Source organism: Dendronephthya gigantea, unplaced genomic scaffold (genome assembly GCF_004324835.1).
Source record: "Dendronephthya gigantea isolate DGI-Jeju-01 unplaced genomic scaffold, DenGig_1.0 000026F, whole genome shotgun sequence".
NCBI lineage: Eukaryota > Metazoa > Cnidaria > Anthozoa > Malacalcyonacea > Nephtheidae > Dendronephthya > Dendronephthya gigantea.
The window spans coordinates 947,997-970,836 of record NW_021163036.1 but is presented as its reverse complement, the minus strand read 5'-3'; the positions used below and the strand labels follow the sequence as shown (position 1 = coordinate 970,836).

The 22,840-nt window shown below is 37.3% G+C and overlaps 1 protein-coding gene across 4 annotated transcripts; it reads left to right on the top strand.

Moving 5' to 3' along the window:
- Positions 1–78: 78 nt before the first annotated feature.
- LOC114523002 (epidermal growth factor receptor kinase substrate 8-like) lies at positions 79–21,375 on the top strand. 4 transcript variants are annotated; one of them, XM_028543796.1, is made up of 31 exons: positions 79–184; positions 2,099–2,131; positions 2,740–2,855; positions 3,599–3,636; positions 9,379–9,415; positions 10,294–10,346; positions 10,728–10,799; positions 11,153–11,392; positions 12,023–12,070; positions 12,269–12,352; positions 12,976–13,125; positions 13,693–13,902; positions 14,173–14,267; positions 14,340–14,468; positions 15,083–15,251; positions 15,383–15,468; positions 15,702–15,813; positions 16,240–16,327; positions 16,430–16,479; positions 16,716–16,875; positions 17,201–17,290; positions 17,410–17,496; positions 17,698–17,782; positions 18,012–18,153; positions 18,290–18,325; positions 18,421–18,462; positions 19,020–19,367; positions 19,633–19,707; positions 20,011–20,079; positions 20,181–20,480; positions 20,636–21,375. In XM_028543796.1, the coding sequence occupies exons 2-30, from the start codon at positions 2,127–2,129 to the stop codon at positions 20,475–20,477; spliced, it is 3,213 nt and encodes a 1,070-aa protein (XP_028399597.1). In that variant the 5' UTR covers positions 79–184; positions 2,099–2,126; the 3' UTR covers positions 20,478–20,480; positions 20,636–21,375. The 4 variants fall into 4 exon arrangements, with proteins under 4 accessions (XP_028399597.1, XP_028399596.1, XP_028399599.1 ...); XM_028543795.1 differs by having other exon boundaries at positions 12,937–13,125; XM_028543798.1 differs by lacking the exons at positions 79–184; positions 2,099–2,131; positions 2,740–2,855; positions 3,599–3,636 and adding an exon at positions 5,761–6,028 and having other exon boundaries at positions 12,937–13,125.
- Positions 21,376–22,840: the final 1,465 nt, after the last annotated feature.

The window sequence follows — 22,840 nt, the reverse complement described above, 5'->3', positions numbered from 1 at the left end:
CGTCGGTTTCTTCCGGTTACGTGTCCCAGCACGAATTACGTGTTCTAATGCGCACTCAAAAAATATCGAGATTTCAAAATTATTCATAGGCGATACTTTATATCCTAATATCCGTTTATTTGTATTTCTCGTTGAAAGCAAAGCTGAAATTTGTTCCAAAAGAGTGTTAAATGTCTCTTATAAGGTACGTAAATCAGTTTAGAGAAAGTACATTTATTAGAATCGCGTGTACAATCTTAAAAATTACTCAAAACGGAGAAGAACACGCAAATTATCGATTCAGTTTATTGTGTTCCATATGTATATCGCTGCATTACAAAAGCCGTACTTATGGGAAAAGTGTAAATCAAATTTCTGTTTATATTTCATCGGCATAGCATAATGCTTCAAATGTGGTGTGTAACCTTTCCGCAAATACTCTCAAATCGTTGAGGCGTTTGTGCCGAAAGGTGCAAACAAAATTTACGATTCCATCGTGTCAACAAAAGATTGCAATATTTGGTCAAATATGTTTAAAATATAAAACCAAGCTCTTTGCAATCCCGAGTTTAAAGTAGCAATATCTGGCTTCGAATTGTTCGAAGTTCGATCGAAGGGGAAAGTAGCAATTATATTCCATCGAAATAGAGCGAAATAGTTTACTATTTTTGAGGTTTTTTACGTGGCTCATACGATAAAAATCGCTCAGTCATATATTTGTTGACCTTTTATACGGCGCTTTTGCTTAGTTATTGATTTATCAATTGTCGGTAAGACATTAATATTTCCGGCTAAACTTTGTATATTTTGCTGAGTTTTTAGTCAAACAGAAAACATGTATTTCAGAAGGCTTTGAAAATTGAAACATCCGAGCAAACGGGATTTTAATTATTGGCCTTAATTGGCTAACATGATACCTCAAGGACGTGGTCCGATGTTTTTATAGCCCTCTATAAATATAAGATGCCTCGTTTCTGGTTAAATGACATAAAAACTTTAAGATCGTTTCCCATTTTGAGCAATCTAACAAAATTATCCCTAGAATCCTGCTGAATGTGGGATTATTGTTGCGAGATTATTGTGCGAATAATCCAAGTGAAACCTCAGACGTGCTCAGACATGGCATGCTTTAAGTCCTTGAAGACTGACCTAGTTTCTTTGGTATTCGTTAATTTGCGGCAAAGGTTGAACATTTTGAGATGCTTTGCACTTGTGCATATACGTATATATACTCTATTTTTTTCTTTTTTACAATTTGCAATTTTTTGAGCTTTGACAAACCATCTGGTGTTTGAATTGAATATATAAGTTGAATGCTTCATGGAAAACATGCGTTGTTGTCATGTTGGCAAGGAAACCCTTGCTAGATATGCAATTATTCAGCTCATTTCACATACAGGAAGTTTAAAGTATGAGTTGGGACAAGAATGCTTTGTTTTCCAGTCAGATGGAAAATGTGTTGATTTCCCAGTCAAGATATATTGATATTTTAATTACAATTATATATTGTTACATTTTTGTATTGTGGACATGCAATTTTCCCATTTTTAGCAACGTTTTACCCTAAGATTTTTTAAGCAATATATTGTGAAATGTGCTTGGGTAAGAATGTATTGTTCTAAACTAACCAGGGTGCAATATGATAGCTTCTTGTAATATAAACCTTTCATCAAATGAAATATGAGTATCACTGACCTTCTGACTAATGCTATAATGCGGAAATTATTATTAGAAATTTTGAGTAAAGAAATATATTGCATTGCCTTTATATTGATAGAAGTAATCGTAAACTTCCATTGGTGGTTTTTTGGCACAAAATTTGCTTTATTTGTTTATTATTCTTAATGTTGACATTGATTTTGTGTGAACCGGAAGGCGTAAAATTACAAGCAGCAGTTCAGGCATGCCATGACAATAACACTACACCCATCCCTAAAAAACAAGGAACTGCCTCTCCCCCTCTTCTGAATTCCTGAGCATTTTTAAACTTGACAAGAAAGTAATCTAACCTTAGGCTATGCTAGTAACCTTGAACTATTCTTAAGTCTGCTATTAATAAATCTAAAGGGCTCTAATCTGTGAAGTTGATAAAAATTACTTTTTTCTTTGGTTTATTTAGCTAATGGATACAATTGTGTTAAACCAAAATGAAGTAAGTGATTTTGTCTCATTGATATTCTAGCCATCCTTCCAGCTGTCTGTGTTTGTCTACCACCAACAGAGCTAGAGTTGTACCATAGTTTCTGAACATTTGATAATCATGCTCATGCCCCTTCATGGATTGTACTTTTATGCCTAACATTTGAGTTCTTACAATCACATTACCTATATACTTAATGGCTGTTTATCCTTGTCATAGCTGGCGCAATTTTTTAGGTTACAAAGAATAGGAATTATCCTCCCTTATCCAATGTACATATACCAAAACCTATTTAGGATTTAATTTCATATATAATGTAATTTAAATATTACAATATTTAAGACCAGAGGTGTAGGAGGATATGACATCTCTTCCAACATTCCCAGCACAGAGATATGGCCTATGCCTCCTCCCCCCCGTTTGATCCCAGTTTGATTTTCAATATTGTAATGTATTATTATGTTAAATAAAATCCCCAGTAGCAAGCATATGGTTATCTTTCTGCACCATTCAATTGAATATATTGAAGCAAATTCAGACATCTAAATTCTCTTGAAAACTTTGGTGTGTAGTAAGACTTTAAAATGAAAACTGATTTTTTTTTCTGCAATATTTTACAGGAGTTTGTTTCGTTCGAAGAATCGTGGTGATTCTTCTCCAAAGCCAAACAGTTCTCGATCTTCATCAGTAACAAGTGCTGGAGACAGTGGAATCGATGATGATTTAAATAGATCAGGTGCATAGTCTTTTCAAAGTTTTAGACCCGTTTACTCTTGCTATTTTTGGTGTTATTTTTCTGCTTTTGATAGATGTGAATTAATGAGCGTGTAAGTTACTAATGTCCAAAAAATGGCACGTAGACGTAATATTAAACACAGCAAAATAATAACCACTTTAACCTCAAAAATTGTTACCTTCACCGCGCCTTATATTTTAACATGCGTTAGCCAATCAAATCGCCGGTTACATAAGACCTATCTTATAAAAATATGTGCAAAATGTACGAAATGCTTCGGTCAACATATAATCTTTAGGTGAAATTATTGAATATTGACACAACACTGCCAAAGGCAGCCCAAAAATAAGCGTGCTCTACCAATGTTTATTCATCTATAATCCCAGAATGATAAACATCGGCGGCGCACGCTCATTTTTAGCTGTTTATAAACATTTCACCAAAAAGGAAAACTGACCATAGCGTTATTTTCAAACTTGGAGAGTTGAAGGTGTATTTACCCAGAGAATAGGAAGTTTCATTGCCTTTTCTGCGGTTCTCTTTGAAATCTTGAATCAAAGTATAGTTCAGTGATGTTTGTTACTATAATATTGAAACAATAATATGATGGTGGTTGAATTTTTGACGAAGTTAAAAAAATACACTTCAAATTTTGGAACTGTTACGTATAAGGACAAAATATTGCTCGGAGTATGTAATATGTGCTCTTTATCTCAATCCTTGCCACTTCGTTACTTTGGCAGGGTCATCAGCTTCAACAATGAGTAACCGCAGTAATCAAGTAAGTTTTTTTAAACTAATATAAGAGGAAGCATACTTTTGTTAACAACATCTTGGAAACCCGATCGATTAAGGTTTTAAATCAAAACTCTACTTTACGATGAAATTTGGAGTCTATTTCACCAGGGCGCCTATAAGATAGTGAAGTGAAATTTGTGAAGTGAAATTTGCTACAAATGTTCGTCAATATTCTGTACACCAAATCTTGAAGTATAATGCTTTTGAGGATTTTCCTCACTGAGAAAAATCAAAATATGTATGATACATCTAAAAACAGACCAAGTAGCCGTGCGTATCCGTAGTTTTAATTTGACAAATTCGGTCAGTTAACTTTTGAAGAAACAATTTTAAGGCACAATATTAATAGAAAGAGTTATAAATTACACAGGAGAAATCTTATTTTAGATATCGCGTTAATAGTTTCAGAGATTGAGTGGTTTTAATCGAGCTTGTTAAAAACCAAGTAAATATTGTTTCGTTCGAGAATTTTTCGCCGACCGCCCCGTCCCAGTCCTAAAATCGCATCACACACGCGGCCCGCCCCCCATCCGTGCGTTTCGCCGCCCTATCTTATAGACGCCCTGATTTCACTGAAGACATTCTCAAACGAGAATGACAAAACTTCACCGAATATCATCGTAAAAAAGTTGGAATTTGAAACTTGAATCCTGTGTTTACAAGATGTCGCTTACCATATATTTTACCTCGATTATGACGTTACACTATCGGACAGTTAATCAAATATACGTTAAATCATTATATAAGTTATTAAAAATTTCGTTCAACAAAATATCGGCAAATCCCCGATTGACCTTATTATGATATGCCGTCTGACATAACAACGTGAAGGTACGTCCTGATTGGTCGTGAAATCACGTGAAATGACACATGACGTCACGTGACGTCACATAACACGATATGACATCACGTGTCGCAAACGACCAAATATTTAACAGTTATTCTGCGAACTCGAGTCGTATATGAGCTGATAGCCGACGAGGCGCGTAGTTTTATTATATACAAAAACTTTGTCGCCCTTTCGGTGCATTTTGGTGTGCTATTATCAACTAAAGCTTGGATTTCTATTTCACTCAACTCCTTTTGTCTCTACTAGACAGATATGAGCTAATATCTGTCTAGTAGCCAACCAATGAAATTGCAGCATACCTCATATCTGGCGCTTGTGTATATAATAAAAAATATATAGAGAGAGAAATCGTCAATTTTTAGTATGACAAGTAATACGTACTGCGTCAAGTGATTACATTGCATGCATTCGATCATAATGTATAACACTACAAGTGTGAATCCTAAACACGAAAATAGAATTTGAACTTATAATTCCAGTTTGTCGAGCTGCCCTTGACCTTTGTGTTTATTGTAGAATAACATTTTAAAATGTTTTGGCGTCCATCATGAGTAATACTGACGTTTGTTGCTGACGAATATCCAAAATATTTATGCAGAAAAAGACAGTTCTTTATTAACTCTGTTGCATTCCCGGGATTTTAATTGCGCCCACATGCAATTAACACAATCATAGGAAATACCATTTTTAACGATAAGTTATTTTAGGAACTATACAATTATGCACACAAAGAAATTTAAGAGGAAATGTGTTTTTTTAAAAATATATATTCAATATACATTTTATACGTACAACGGTGTTTTTGTATGCCTTTCCGTAGAAGCATTCATGAAATTTCTTCGATCAAAATCACAGCATTGTCCTGTTCGAATGTAATTCGATCAGTTCCATAAATGAGCTGCATTTTCGACCTATGGTTTCGGCTTTGAGTACGAGTGAAGCAAGTTTTCCACTGCACGGGCTTCAAGTCTGGTCCACAATTTTCGCTGCAATTTTTATTGTGATTTTCGTCTTTTGCCAGATGCAAACAAATACACTATTTATAAGTGGCCTTATTTGAACATATCCGTATCTTATTCACTCGATCACATCTCTCAAAAGACGAAATAGCACCTAAAATCGTCCGTGCGATGCAAGCCCTTGACTAGCGCATCCATCCGTTAGCGAATGATATTGAGGATTAGTTCTAAATCCTGAACCATCAGTACGCATGCGTGGCACATGATTTACATTCATCACTGAACGATCGCTAGGGTGCTTTATCTCTATTATTCTCTGCCTAAACCCCGTGTACTAAAAATGTCAAAAATGCACCAATTTCGTACAATGCATAAACAATTTACACTGCACGTCGATTTAAATCCTGGTGCTCCTATACTTCGGGCAAAAAAGTGTCTCCGAGTTTCTTGAATACCTCAGTGGTTTTGGGTGAAAAGCTTAAGTAACTTTAAACCGAAAGTTTGTTTGTGTGGGCTTCATATTCGCAACTGTAACACCGTTTGGGGCTTACGATTTTTGTCGTAAGGTATGTACACTATTGTGCCATTTAAATTAAACTATAAATCACTTTTTAAGAAGATATTTGCCAGTTTATGTGGCAAGAGGCTATATTTTGACACCTAGCGAAGCCATATGTCGAAAAAAGCGAATTGGTTATGAACAAGTTGTAAACATACACTAACAATCTCACCAAACATCCTCAATTCCATCCGTACATAATCGATCTTCGATTGTCGATATTATCATAAAAATGAAGTGCGCAAGAAATATCATCGAACAATCGGTGTATATATTCTCTGTATATGGTTAAAGTTGTAAACTGGTTGAACAGATTGTAGGGTAGTTAACAAGTGCCATTGTGCCGAAATTTTTAACTCAATTATTCACGGTCTTGGTCTTGTATCAACACAAGGCGTAGTTTAAAGAATGCCGAACTAAATCGAGTGATTGTATTTCAAGGGTTGGGCTAGGTTTAAAACTATAGTCGGTAAAATGGCGAGCTCTTTAGGAAATTTAGACCAGTATTATCTTGATGTCACCAGGAGATAGTTTGGAATTTATCCGTGAAAAATTTTTCGGTTGCCTTTTTTAATAGTACGTGAGGAAGAAATAGAAACTTCACATCTGTTTGTTTTTGAGACGCAGAGGTTTGTTTTCGCAATACATCAACAACATTTTAAACCCATATTCTAAAGACTAGCTATGAATCCCTTTTCACATCCTGGTTTGCAGTACCTCTCGGTTAAAAGCACGCACTAATCTTATCCTAGTATCTTAATCCTGGTCCTTGTATCTTAATCCTGGTCCTAGTATCTTAATCCTGGTCCTAGTATCTTAATCCTGGTCCTAGTATCTTAATCCTGGTCCTAGTATCTTAATCCTGGTCCCAGTATCTTAATCTTGGTCCTGATCCCTATATATCTTCATCCTAAATGAATCGATGTCGTAATTCTAATCTCTTTAATCCAATGTAACATGTAGCAGTAATTTGAGCCAGCAGTAACTGTAAACCAGCGGTAATGTATATGGTATTCTATCGTATGCATGACATATGGTATAAACGTCCACCCTGTTTAAACTTTCACTAAATACGTACATGAAAAATAACGTTAATCGTTTTGTTTTCATTTTTATGTAATTCAAACGACTGCGTAAGATATGCAATTTTAATGGCTGTCGATGTTTGATCTTTCCCAAATCGGCTCTCGACAATGTTAACAAATAAAAAATAGGTTAAAACTATAACGAAAGCAGTGTATTTGTTCATTAAGTTTTAAAAATACTCCCCACTAACCTTTAAACCTCAGGTTGTAAGATGCCCGAAGTATATAGTGTGATTCTATGTGATTTTTTCAAGGGACGTTTATTGTAAATTCTAAAATGCGTGGTCGTAATTGTAGTCCCTGCTGAAGCTTTTATAGTCATGACGCAAAGCGACGATGACTATGTCACTATACATGCCAGAAATATGTTCGAACTTTTACAAATGTTTAACGTGTAACCATAACATATAACTCCTACACCATTAACTGTTTTACATGTTCGCTTTTAAACTTGGATACCAGAACAAGCAGGGTGCCCTTCTTCTGTTTACATTTACCAGACACAAGATCTGGTCAATGATGCATAACTTGCGGATATTTTATTGGTTCTACTTGTTCATTTGCATGCGAAGATAAAGCTTTGTTGATAAAGAGTTATGTTAATTGTCAATCTTGCAACTTCACTGCTGTGTTGTAAATTATTCAGCTATGCGATGAATCTTAATTTTCTAATGTGGGTTGTAGTTATTTCGATGGTTTGATGAATGCTGTTAAAACGTCCGAGTGACTTGTTTCAAGATTGTGAAGTTTTATTTCGCCGGCTTTCAAAAGGATTCCCTTATCGCAAATTTCGTCTTTGATGTAATTGACACTCTAGTTCTGCTTCGCTTGTCTCTCGAGGGGTTAAAATTATACTCAAGTTGGGAATATCGTTTGAAACAAGAGTCCTTTTAAAATGCCAGTCCCTGGATACCGTAAAACCTTTCTGGTAAGCGATTTTAACGTGCTATTCTTGTACAGTAATTTGAAACATGGCCTGAACATTACGTACGATAGATTAACCTAATGTAAACTCGGGTATTACAAAGTCTGTGAGCGCTGTAAAATATGTAAACAGCTATCAAAATACGCTTTCTTTTATGTTAAATGATGAATCACGGTGTCCATTTGGACCGCTTTATTCTAAGTATTTTAATTGATACACTTAATACCGTTCGAAATCCAATTCATTTTGTAACTATGCCTCTATTGAGTGGTCTGGGTGCTTCAGTAGACTGTCTTTACTGGTATTTGGTGTAATTTGCTAGAAATTTCTTTAAGTAATTAGTTTAAAATGACAGAGTAGAAAAATTATGCAAATTTCGCGCATATAGTATTTGATAAAAATAAAGTTGGTTTTTTTTGGAAATTTAACTAATAGACTATATCTCAATTATATCAGTTGCTTATTTACCAAAACCCGACCGTCAAATTAATGAAATAAAGACAAGTTATTACATTTGTTTTACTAATGTATTCCTGGCCAATGGCAATGCATATGTTGAAAACATTTAGCAGTTACATATGTATCGATGTTTGTAGTCTATCGGTGTTCATGATCACAAAATATAGCCATGATTTTTCGTGCATTTCTTGAGCAAACAAGTGGTTTACCGTGTCAGCTTAGCTGTAACTAGTGGTTAGGTACGGGTAACAATATCGAATTTCCGTGTATAGTTCTTTTTAAGAAAGGATGCTTGCATGCATATGCACGGCTGAACAATCGGTGAATCGTGTTCCAGAAAGAATACGCTTTAGTACGAAGCGTTGTCATCAGTATTTTGACATTTGCCTATATCCTACAAGACTACTTACTTCTGAAACCTCTCTAGACTACAGCCGGGAAAACCTGCATGCCCATTTCCTGATGGGTTTAACTAAATACTATCATACAATCGAAAATAAACTTCGAAGGTTTTGAAAACGTAAATAAATGTGGACTTTCGCTTTGGCCTATGCCGAAAGTTTCAGAAAGGCTATAATTTCTTTCCTATAATGATTCGCCGCTTCACTTCCAAAAATTTACGACGAACGTATTGACTTCACTCGTCGGTTTCACAGAAAACACATTCGTTAATTTGTATGTCTTGAATATAGCCGATTTTTAGTGTATGGTGAATATCTATGCATGTGATCTTTGCGTGCTGTATGTAGCTTGTGTTTGGAGGACATTTAAAAGGATTACACCACAATAGTGTGGGTTTTATTATCCTTTTTACTATCCGCATTCTTTGTTGATTATTACGAGTTTTGACGTCCGCTCTAATTTTCTCCTCCGATTTCTTTCATTTAGATGACAGGCGAGTCACGAATGATTCCCGCTGCAAATGGTAAGTTTCAAATTGCATTCTGCACTTGCCGCTTGATGAGATCTCTGTGGAAAAAATACGGCCTATTTTTAGTGTAATTCGGATGGTTTTATATACGTAAATAAAGGCTGACAGTACATAAAACAAAACAACACAAAACAACACGCACGTACAAAACAAAAACTCCTGCTCTTTTTCGGGCGTATTCAGAACTTCTGCAAACAGTGAGTTAAGTTGAAAATTTAAATATACATTTTGAACATCTTTGATTGTTGTTAAAGTTTCTGGATGTCGCATATTTCTTGAAATAATAGCAATTTTTCAGCTAGTCTAAACGGCTCTAGAAAGTCCTGGAATTTCACGCACCCTGATTATGCACTATAGACGGTTGCTTTTTCATGCATGCATGCAATATGATAAGCACAGTTAGATTCCAATTTCCAAAAAATGATTGACTATCTTACTTAATGAGTATACATGAAGTATATATATTATGATATATCACGCAATCATGATGAGCGCTAAACGAATCATGGGAAAGTAGCATGGTTGTAGTAGAAAGTAAAATGTTTTAAAATCTGCTAAATACATCCCGACGAATTCACTCTGCGTGTATATATTTGTGTTATGCGCGGGAAATATAAAACTAAAATGGTTATTTCCACTCGTGTAGCACTCGTGTTGTTAGTTATACTGTACTTTCCACATTTTACAACATTTCGCAACCAAACTTTGGTGTTTACCCAATTTATGACGTTTGTGTTGGATTTCATTCTTTTTGCCTGGACCAAAATTTAGTTTGCAACTTAAATCACGTATTTCATCAGTGCTAAACTATTCTAGTCGTAGTCTGAAAAACAATTCATTTTATTTATCATTTGTTCTTTTCTACCCAACAGAGCAAAACTCTAATCCCTTTACGGGAACAGTTCGTAGCAACTTTCACATTGAGGTAAAGCAAAGAAATATTCTTTATATTTTGCATGGTGCATGAATAACTCTTAAACATCAATTTCTGGGAACACCAAATACACGTGGTGTTTCTACAAATTAATGATTATTTAATTAAGGGTTAAAGCCTGTTTTCCCGATGTTATCGCGTTTTTGTTGCTCTAATTTTGCGTTTCCCACGGTTCATTATCTGGCCACCGTGGGCGACTTAATATACATAGCTACGTCATGTAGCATCAGTTGGAGAGAGAATCGTCGGTAAAAACAAAATTTGCTTCAACTGTTATAAGCGAACTCTTGTGAACCAGTTACCTTTTTAATCGAAATTAGAATACTCGATAGAACCGTTCTCTTAATAATTTTTTATATCTTTTCTCTTAAGCATTTAGCTTCGTTCCCATTGTCGCCAGGAGACAGAGTTGTTTCTGCGAAAGAGCGTCTACAAAAGGCTAAGGTTAGTATACAAATATTAGCTCGTGTTCAGGCCATAAAGTTGCACTAAAGTCGAAGACCTCTAGGGAAAGGAAACTCTGTCATACACTTTGTCAAAGCAGTTTCTAATGAAAGAACGATCGTCCTAAAAGCTGATTATATTTTTAAAATTCTTCATCTGCTTTTAATTCTGCAAGCGATAAATTTGGCCTCGACTTTGTCATACGAATATTCTGCATCAACAAATTCAAACATGCCGAAAAATGTGATTGACCCCCAAGCCCCATCTTCGTTGCCAAAATATATTCTGGCAAAAACCTCTTAACTTTCTCGAAATATTTGGCATTAAAGTTCATCACGCTCTGTTGTTGCCAGGAGTTGATTACAAAGGGCGAGCCATGGACGAAAGAGATGGAATTGTCCATCACGGACAACGAACTGGTTCTACGAGACACTGAAACTCAGGAACTAATTGAAAGATATCCTTTGTCGCATATTGACTCAGTTCAAGACATCAACGACGATCCCATGCTAAAGAGTGTCTTAGTCTTCTCAACCATTCAAACACCGGAAAAATACGCTGCCGTTCATCTCTTTCAATGTGACAAAGTTCCCGTAAGTCTTCAGCGTAAGGAATTGTGCCGGGAACTATAATGATAGCTAATTATCACTAATCATTCATGGAAGGATGACAGACTAAAAGTATATACTTGTTTAGTCATGTGTCTTGATTGTTTTCAGATTGACACTTTTATTGCATATGCTCGCCCACTGAAACTTATTTAATGAAAAATCTTCATCACCTCCTAACAATTCCATCTCAGTATTTCCACACGACTAAGGGTTTAATTTTGAGTGTCTTATTTCGAAGAAGTCTTAGATTAAGAAAATATCTTTCATTAACCAACGGAAGTTTGGTTTCTCTGCTTTCTCTGTTCTAATGAGTGTGGAGAACTTCCTGAATACAGGCATAAGTTTGTACTAAGATTTCCTGATCTCTTTGGCTTGCAAATTTCCATTTTCAGGTTTATTTACCAGGGTAACTCCTCAAGTCAGTGAGTTAGTCAATCAATATAGAACATAGTTTTTTCTGAGAAGGCATTTTCGATTCCTGGTGACATGCGTTTCACTGAGGAAAATGAATTAAGAAATTCCTCTAATTTTTGCCTAATCTTTGGTTTTGAAGCGTTCAGCAAACAATGCAATACCTGTGGATATATTTGTTTGTTTTGTGTGTTTTAATAGGCAAGCGTTATTGCTCCAGAGATTAACACAATGATGTCCAAACCACGGGTATGTTTGCATGCTTTGAAACACTGAATATTTTCTATTATTGCCTGGTGATATTAAGTAAACTACAAACACGGAGGACACGACCTTGTTTGAAATGGATAGTTTATTTATTCATAACAAGCTACTTTAAAGAAACTGTCTTGCGGAAGGCTCGTTTGAAATTTAGGTTTGACATACGAAATTTTGAAAATGTTACAGGAAAGTCCCAAACAGAATGGCCAAGCACATGGCGTACCAGTCCTACCTCCACCACCTGTAGAACCAGCACCATTACCACCTCAGGTAGGTCAATCATATCCATCATCATCCTCGTCTTCACCTATGTATCCACTATGCACCGGTTCACTCACATCGCCATATATCCATATTCTACATTTCCTTTGACATAAGTAGATAAAATATACCTCGTATTCATCAATACGTAAAAAGCACTACAGATGTACTCAACCATAGCCATTCATATCCACCAGTGCCCATATTTATACCTATGTACTCCACATTCGTCGTATACATTCACAATACATCGTTATGTCTGTATTCAACGTTCCTAATTTAATCGCACAGTGATCATATTTCATCCAGTGAACTCAAAGAGAACTGGAGCGATAACTTGGTCACCATGGTTAAACTAAATTTGTGTTTTTGAGTTCATTGTTCTAATCCAGTAAACTCGTGTAATCTGGACGAATGAACTGAGAAGAGAATATTCTCTAGAGACTATTTCTTGTGCTTTATTAAAAAAAGATGCCATTTTTATCACCAATTATCGTTCCAGTGTTTATTGAGTCCACCGGGCTAGTCGCACTTATGCATTCGCGAGCCCACATTCACTAGGCCACCGTACGTACTTTCTCTCGCCTACACAGGAAATGATGGATTTAAAACAGCGCTCTCTCGTTGCCCAGGGCGTCGCAGCATTTCAAGCTGCGGTTGCGGCCAAAAAGGAAACACCCGTACCCAGGCCCTCTCAATCTCCGACCAAGATCATTCAAGGTGAGCGATACGGAGAGCATTCGTCACCAGACCTCATGGAAGCTTATATCAACCGCGATGTGGTAAGTAAGTCCTGGTGTCTACTCAAGGTCGGTGTAAACCTGAGGCACCATCGATATGAACAAACCTGAACTGCGAATCCAGTGAAGCCACGAAGTACCAGGACAGCGGTTATTCTTTCACTGGACAATGTATAGATCAGTGACTACATCCACGTGCCTTAAAAATTTTACTCCCATGCAACTGGAGTGAGCAATCCAAGGTTTATTCATATCGATGGGACCTTTAAGTTCTCTGATCTCAATGTGATAGTCCGTCTCGGAATTAAGTATCCTTCTAACGCAGCCTCTGAAGAAGAAGAAGAAGAAAAAAGTATAGAATTTCGGTCACACAGTCATTGAGACCAGGCCTCGCCCTGGGGGGATTACCCCCTCCCCTCTCGGCGTCAGTGATCAATATCCTCTCTCTATAAGAGCAGTTGAACCAATGACCATGAAGCTACATTACATTTGTTTTTTCGCAACGGTTTAACAGGAAAATTTCATATCCCTCGAATGTAAAATTCCCTGCTCGGGCCCTCGTAGGCGCTCGAAGATGAAGCTCGTTTCATTCTTTGCGTATTTTCGCAGCATATCCTAAACCACTGCATCGATGACATCGAAGAACTCGTTTATCGCGTCAAGCAAGTCGCAGAGTCGTGGAAACAGTTGGAGACTAAATACAAAAACAAAAAATCCAAGAATCGAAGACAGGAAGCCGAGGCCATTGAATCACGTTCACCATCACGAGAAGAATTCATCGATGCCTTTCAAAAGTGTAAACAATCTTTCATTCTTTTGGTAAGCCAAAAACCACTTTGTTTGCTTCTCATTCACTGAGGCGAGCGTACCTTTTCTTTAAGAGTCAAGTGGTGACCTAAGAAAACAAGAATTGCAATGCATCTGACTGGCTTCACTCTGAAGTTCATTTTTGAGGAAGGCCTATCCATTTTAGTGGCGAAAATCAGACATCATTCATTTTATACATTTTAATTTCTAAACCACTGATGACGGAAGGTGACGGGATATATTCTGCCGATTGATGCATTTTTTAAAATCTCTTCTCTTCAGGGGAAATTACGACCTCACATACAAAATCCAAGCGCCCCAGAGCTCGTTCATTATCTAATTATGCCTCTATCGCTGTTGGTTCGTTGTACTCGAGGGTGAGTCTCCAGTGAGTGTTTTTTTATCCTCGAAAATACCAGTTCTTCTTGAATATTTTCATTCTTATTCAGGCCAGAAGAAGCCAGTAAAGTTATTAACCCGCTCATGACATCAGAAAGTATCGAATTACTACGGAGTTCATTGACATCAAAAGAGACTGAACTTTGGCAGTCTCTGGGGCCTGCCTGGACCTTATCAAGGTACGCCTCCTACAATGTTAATTTAGTTTAGGTTTCCTCCTGTTGTAACACTGGATCAATAAGAGATGATCCTTACTGGACCTCTAGGAAGAACAGTTTAGAACTGATAGAACTTATCCAGTATAAATAAAGTTTGTTTAGTTTAGGTTTCCTCCTGTAGAAAACTGGATCAATAAGAGATGATCCTTACTGGACCTCTAGGAAGATCAGTTTAGAACTGATAGAACTTATCCAGTATAAATAAAGTTTGTTTAGTTTAGGTTTCCTCCTGTAGAAAACTGGATCGATAAGAGATGATCCTTACTGGACCTCTAGGAAGAACAGTTTAGAACTGATAGAGCTATCCAGTATAAATAAAGTTAGTTTAGTTCGGGTTTCCTCCTGTAGTTACACTGGATCAATAAGAGATGATCCTTACTGGACCTCTAGGAAGAACAGTTTAGAACTGATAGAGCTATCCAGTATAAATAAAATTAGTTTAGTTTAGGCAAGTTAAATTAATAGAAACTGGATTATTGAGAGGCGGTCCTTACTGGACTTGTAAGAAATTTACAGAACCACTCAGTATTGATTGTTCAATAATTTCAAATGACAACATGTATTATTTGTTACAGGAGCAGCCCTCATTGGAACAACTTTACCATGGCCGCTTACGAACCGAAGTTCAAAAGTGGTTGGGTGCCCCCGGAGATTGTTGGCACTGGCCGTAGCGTGCCTCAGGAAATTAGCGCAGCTGTTGCCTCGGTCGCGTCTGCCAGTGCTGTTGCAAGATCCTCAATGAAGGTAAGAAGAATGAATGTTGCTTCACCTCTACCACCTTGATTGCTGACCCTCTTCCGAGCCCTAAGTTCTCAAAGCCTTGGTCAAAAAGATATCCCACAGACCTCAAGTATTTCGTGTTTTATTTAACGTAGAAGGACTCAAGAGAAGAAGCGAGGACAAATCCCACCGTATTGTCTGCAGCGTCAAAGTTTAAAGATGGCAGTGAGACGGCTAAATCGTAAGTGTTTAACGCGGAAAGTCTGATGTTACACGAAATTTGATTGGCCCCACAATATTATCGAGCCAATCAAACTTCGTGTAACATCAGACTTTCCGCGTCATTATGAAAAAAGGTCTATTGATACTGGACGTCTAGGGATAACAGTTTAGGACTAGTATAGCCATCCACAATAAACAAGGTGTGACTCGTTCTTTATAAGAAGCTTATGTCAAAATTTGTTTATTTTATAGTCCACCCAGCAGTCCAAGCAAGGACTCCATTTTTAAAAGAGCAAAAGCAGTCTACTCGTTTAATGGCAAAAATCCGAAGGAGCTTACAGTGAACCAGGGTGATGAGCTTATGGTATGTACCTTGCAGTAAGGTCGCTTCATATTGCATTCTCTCCTAATACTAAATGTATACGTTTACCATACCCTGGTGCCTCCTAATCTAACTAAAACCAAGTTACCGATAACCATCTACAAGTCATCTCGTTTGAACGACTTGCCTTCAAGATATTGCTTGCTTTGCTCGATTCTAATTCTTGTTGAATTTTACAATATTTGTCAACTAAAGACTGGTAAAACCCAAAGAGCTAAGTGCTCCTTTACGAATAACCTTTTTATGCATGCTATAAACACAAATTGAAGTTAACACAATGAATATATCACCCTCTCGAAGTCGAACGTTATCGTGAAAAATATTTAGAAATTTTGTTTAGTGCTTCAGTTTAACAACAAGAGAAGCTGAACACCTTCTAATCTGGTTTGATTTCTTTTTTCTTCGTAGATTTTAGACGACAGCCGGCAGTGGTGGTGTGTGAGGAATTCAACTGGAGGTGTTGGCTTCGTTCCTAGTACCATCTTCAAAAAATCAGGTTTGTATGAAAAGATTTCCTTTGCATGCCTTTGATGCTATATTTTTGCTTATCATTCGAAAGCCGAAAACTCTAAATTTTTCTGCGTCTTGTATTTCAAAGGTTCAATTGGCTCGTCCAATCAAAGTCTACTGTCTTCACGTTCGGCAACAGTAAGTTTTCTCTGATCCAGCCTTACTTGACGTATCCAGCTTTAGCAATGCCAGGAAGTCTACGAATATGTGTGAATGAGAATTAGTTTGGTTCAGTCACATGACTGTCCCGTTTGACTCAGTCAAACACCACTACTTCTCCCAAAATACCACCGAATATCAGCCTCCGTATAGTAAGTCTGTATATATGGCCATGGATGGACTCGTTATTTATACGACATGTTTAATATATTTAGACTGTTGCATCTTCGCCAATGCCAGTTCCAAACGGACATATTCGCCGCCACGACTCCTCTTCGTCCGACAATTCCACCCCTGCCGTCTTCTCAAACCATTCTTCATCTTCTCAAGAGGTGCTCATATCCAAACTCAATGCCAGTAATGGTTCCAATGAAGGTAATCAAACTGTTGCATACGATTATAAAGAAGTACTAACTGGGCTCTCATGGAAAAAAAACAGGCTGAGCTATTATAAAGTTTGATTAGTTTAGGTCTCTCCCTGTAGTAACACTGGATCAATAAGAGATGATCTTTACTGGACCTCTAGGAAGAACAGTTTAGAACTGATAGAGATATCCAGTTTAGTTTAGGTTTCCTCCTGTAGTAAAACTGGATCAATAAGAGATGATCCTTACTCGACCTCTAGGAAGAACAGTTTAGTTTGGGTTTCTTCCTGTGTATAGTAACATTGGATCGATAAAAGTTGATATTTTTGTCTTAGGAAATAATAATTTCCAAAGTATGATCCAGAACCGAGCAACTGCTTTGAAGAAAGTTGATTCAACAGACGGCATGCAGAAAGCAAAACGAAGTAAGTGCATATTAACATCGATTAAAAGCATTTAAACGCTTTGCCCTTTGTTCGGCCAGTGTATAATTGACAAACAAAGAATAACTATAGTTATTACTACATTTATTTCCCTTTCTCAGTGTCCAGCACAGACCTGCTTAATGATGAACTAAAGAACAAAATATCATCAAGTATCCCTCTGAGTCCGACGTCTGTTCGTCCAGCCAGTAAGTGAATGAAGAGTTTAATGGTAACTAGAACTGAAGGCAGAATATAATGTGATTGTACTTTAATTTCTCTTCAATTCTCTGTTCAAATTACTTACGTCGCGAGCAAATTGATTTTCCTTTGAAAAATAACCTTCTCTTCTGACTCTCTTCAATGGCAGCCATATTCAATCAATAATCATTTTCATTTTGTGTTTCCAGCTCAAGAATCCGCTATCATTTTAAGCAAAGGTTCAACACCTTCTGACGTTCAAACCTGGATGAAATCAAAGAACTTTAGTTCTGAGTAAGTTACTTGAATTCCCTTATATATACTCTGAGTATAAATATCTTGTAAACTCGAGATATGAATTGTTAAAAAGACGCAAAGTTCAAGGTTATAAATTTCAAAGCCGTGGTCAAAACTAACTATTTATAAGCATGCTAACTTTAAGACCTGAAAAGAGAATCTTGAGCTTACAAGATGTTTATATTCAGGGAGCAAATAAACTAAACATGAATGCTTCGATTTCTAGAGCCATGAATGCAGTGAAACATTACAGCGCTGAGGAATTGGGAGATATGGAAAGGAATGTCATGTTAAATCTGGTCGGCGATAAAGAAGGAAAGAAACTGTACACTCAGTTGACCATCGAAAAATCTGGCGAATGTTGGCATGTAAGTGACGTGCTTGTGCATGTATTTTACGATATGATAGTCATTAGAGAGCAAATAAGTTTAAATAAAGCTAGCTTGGTTCAGCCATGCAGCATCGTATAGGCACATTTAATGAATCCCTGTTTTCCCTTCTTAGCAAATTGTCGTTCATCGCGGGGTTTCCGAACTGCAGGTAATTTTCATTACATTTCCATTGTTACTCAAGAAATAGCACTGCTTAGTTCATCGATACATGTGTGATAGAAACTCTTATACTTGTTTCTCTAGGCTGTTATGAATCGACGGAAGAACATCAGTGAATCCGACATTGTGAGTATTGTGATGAATTTCACGCGATAAGATTCTACCAATTTTAGTACCGCCTTTTGTGGAGAGGGGGGTGTTTATCGCAATGTATCAAAGATGGGTGACTGAGGCGTGAGTGAGGGGTGAGTGAGGGGTGAGAGAAGGGTGAGTGAAGGGTGAGTGAGGGGTGAGTGAAGGGTGAGTGAGGGGTGAGTGAAGGGTGAGAGAAGGGTGAGAGAGGCGTGAGAGAGGGGTGAGAAAGGGGTGAGAGAAGGATGAGTGAAGGGTGAGTGAGGGGTGAGTGAAGGGCGAGTGAGGGGTGAGAGAGGGGCGAGTGAAGTGCGAGAGAGGGGTGAGAGAGGAGTGGGCAGCTTTAAAGTCTTTCTCTTCTGATCAGTATAGCATCTGAGCAATATATTAAGAAACACTACAGCAAGTGAAACGCTGTGTTTCAGTTGAAGAAAACAACAACCAAACACTCTTAATCTACGCTCAGATACATACATAGAACAAATCGAATGCTGATTGTATATTTCAACCTAAAACAGGACTAATTTTGAAAACTCATTTCCCTCGTCTAGTCAGCGACAGTGGACGGCTCCCAGGGGATCAAGAGCGCCGTCCGTGCTGCTCAGTCAGACCGCCAGGACACTTGGATCGAGAAGAAACTGACCCGTCGACCGTCTCTGGAAAATTTCCAAGACTACAACGATTACAGCGAATCACGCAGGAGAAACACGGGAGAGAATATGACCCGAAGTACGTCGTATGAACTTCGAAAGAAACCCCCCGTGGATACACCTGCCCCGCCGACTAAACCTAAACCCAAACCTCCTCCACCCGCTCCCAAGCCACGTAACTCCAGCTTGAGTTCTCCAGTTGCACCACCGCCACCTCAATATTCGGGCGCCCTACCCGCCCCTGTCGTGGTAAGTCGCAGTCTTACCTTCAAACGTAGTGGCGCATTGAGGTCAGTGATTGAGTGCAGGGATAGAAATGGTTATACACTTATTGTTATTCAAATATCTCAGTCTCTGATCCTAATACGTCACTGTTGAGCAACTTTGCCTAAACTTCATGAAATAACATTTTCAAGATAATCATAGCATAGTTTATTCAGGATATTAGCATAGATAATTCAATATAGTTTTTGAGAAGCATAGTTTTGCAATTGAATGAAAATGTTTTTCACAGACGGCGAATACTTCAAGTAACCAGAATGTTGATGAACTACTTCGAGAACACGAACGGCAACAAGAGTTACTGAAAGTATGAGGAGTGCCTCGTAATATTTATCATTTGGTCATCATAATAATCACTAGTCACTACCATTATTACCTCGCAATTATCACCATCATCTGGTCACTATGATAATCACTACCATTATCACCTTATAGTCTATGATCAATAATCATAATAATCGTTACCATTATCACCGTATAGTCTATGATCAATGATAATAATAATCACTAAAATTATCGCCCTGACACAGTCATCATAATCATCTGGTCATCATCACAATCGCTACTAGCATTCCTAGTATCAGGGATTTATATCGACATTTTCCCTCAGGAACAACAAAGACAACTGGCGGAACTTAGAGCTCAACAACAACAGAAAGAACAAATACAACATTATGAAGTGAGTGAGCATCCATGCACCCTTTATCCCTGCTTTGTTTCTGAATTAGATTTCGTTGTTGAAATGGTAGCATTGCCTAAGAATAATTGTCTTTCTCGCAGCAAAATCGAGTTCGACTCGAACAGCAAGTCAAAGATCAGGAAGCGATGCTGAGACTTCTACAACAGCAACAACAACAACTACCACAACCACAATTACAATCTGCTCAAATTCCCATACATCCCGGTGTAGCAGGCATAGCGCCACAGGGAGCCTATGTTTCGTATGTACCATATCAGATGCCTGGAATGCCCGGAATGCCCGCCACCTTACAACCCATACCTGGTACCCAGCCTATTTATACCATCCCACAAGTGTACGGTGCTATCCCGCCCCCAGTCGGATATCAACCCAAGTGAGAGGTATGATTGTTGGTATTTTCACTCACTCCTCTTTTCCATACGTTAAAAGTAGCCACCACTTGGGTGGTTCTTGTTTGACCCAAACGACTTTATTTACTTTGCCTACAAGTCGATTACATAACACTCAGTAAATATGGAAAAATTTTCCTTTTTAGTTATGCGAGAGTTTTCAGTTGTGCGAAAGTTTTCAATGAATGTCAAAGTAGCTTATTTTTGTTGTGATAGTGGAAGCACAACAAAGCAAAGTGGAAGGTTCGTGGGAACAGAATGAATACAATGTCTATATTATATATATAAATAATAAAAGTATTACAAATAAAGTCAAATAATGAAGTAGAATTTAGACGCAAGCCAGCATACTGGTTTCTGGGTCCAGGCCAATGTTAATGTGGGATTAGCATTTTTGTGCTCGTTATTTGTTAGACAATATTTATGTGACGCGTTCATATAACATCGATTAAAGCAGAAATGCCGGGTAGTATTTTGCAATTACCTGAGGGATAATATAACATAATCAATATATATACAAGTAAATATAGTCAAAAACCTGCTTGTATAGTTAGATTGCAAAGGTCAGTCCGAATTTTTCGCCATATGCATCACGGTGGATTTAAAATAGACATCCTTTTCAAATTATATTTTTTTAAAGGCAATGTCTCAGAATTTCAGATTTCGCCATAAATAACCTTGCCTTTGCACAGCTAGATACAAGTTGATTAAGTCGATTTTGAAGAGGTAGTTTATTTATTGTTGTTAATAATAATATTTTGCGTACAAATTATAAGCCATGAAATCAAAAGTTTGGTTATATGAGTCATGTCCAAAAGACAGTGTCTATTTTCACTTCACTGTTATAATACAACAAACATTGCTCTCGATTATTCTTCCCGCTACAAACTGATCCGAAATTGAAACCACAGCCTTAAAGATAACCAGTGCGATTCACTTTGCCATCGTAAAACAATTTCTCGTCCAGGACAACATCAACGCCCCCCGACCACCTTCTTTCAATCCATTGTTTGGACAAGTAACTTCGGGGGAGGGAATATCGCTGTTTTTTGCTCGTTCAAGGGTAGACCATTCAGGATATTTTTTCGCTGGTTATCTTGAAGGCTGTGTGATGCATGAAAATTGAACAAACTTAAATTATTTTTGTAGCTACCATATATAAATGATTTGATTAAATGGCAAATGAGTATAATTTAAATATATATATTACTTTCTCTTTCAATTTTATTTCAGCTTTAAAGCTCTGTAACAGCTTAACTTTATCTCTTATTGATGAATTATCCACAGGAAGAACACTAAATTAACATTTTATTCGTTTTACGCTGTTTTGTTATTTCTGGAGGTCCTGTAAGAATCACCTCTGACTGAGTTCTAGTACAGGAGAAAAACCAATACTATATAAACTAACTTTATCTTTATTGGTATCAATGCTGCGTCTTCCTAAAACAGTTCTCCCTAGACGTCCAGTGAGGTCATCGGGTTGGTCCATTCGGCCTACAAAAAGAAATCTAATCAAAAGTAATGTTGAACATTTCTCTCAGAGTGGTTCTCACAGAAAAAACCCCAATCAACCCAACCCTGAAAAAAACTTTGAACAGCTCCCACGGCTTTTCCGTTCCAGATCTGATTATATTCATCAGACACGATCTTCCTTTCTTGTCAACAAACATTTTCCGCATTTTCACGTGTGATTTTTGTGATCAAAACAATGATCACGAAGAAAAAATACTAAATTATTTTACTAATGACAACGTTCGATAACAAAGGGTGAAAAGACTTTCTTATAGTATAAATTTCTTTGAAATAAATGCCCAAATTTTGCTTTCAAAATCACGCTTTAAGGAAACTCAAAGTTGCGAATCAATATAATAGAAAACACCGGTTTTGGACAGATTTAATTCGCACCCAGTTATAAAAGGAAATGACTCAATATTGCCTTTCTTTATAATTGTTTTCGCTCTTCCGTTTTTAGCCGTGTGGCCAAGTATGGAAATTTTGAAACCCGAGCCTTACTTGTGGGCTAATATTTACAGAACCCTAAATAATCAGCCTAGAGGGTTAAGGTGTTCATCTCAAGATAATGGCATGAGTTAATCCCAGATTTGCGGAAGACACCGTATTTTTTTGACATTTTCTACAAAAAAATTCATTTTTCTGAAAATTTCCGTGCACGGCTAATTCTCTTTACAACTAGAAACACACAAAATGGTTTTCATCTAATCCCTCGAAATTATTCGACCGACTTTGGCAAGATAATTTATTACTTTATGGCTTACAAAATGAAACGAATTTAAATGACAATAGTTTGTTGTGTGCTCGACGAAGCGGTAAGAGTATATAGCCAAACAATT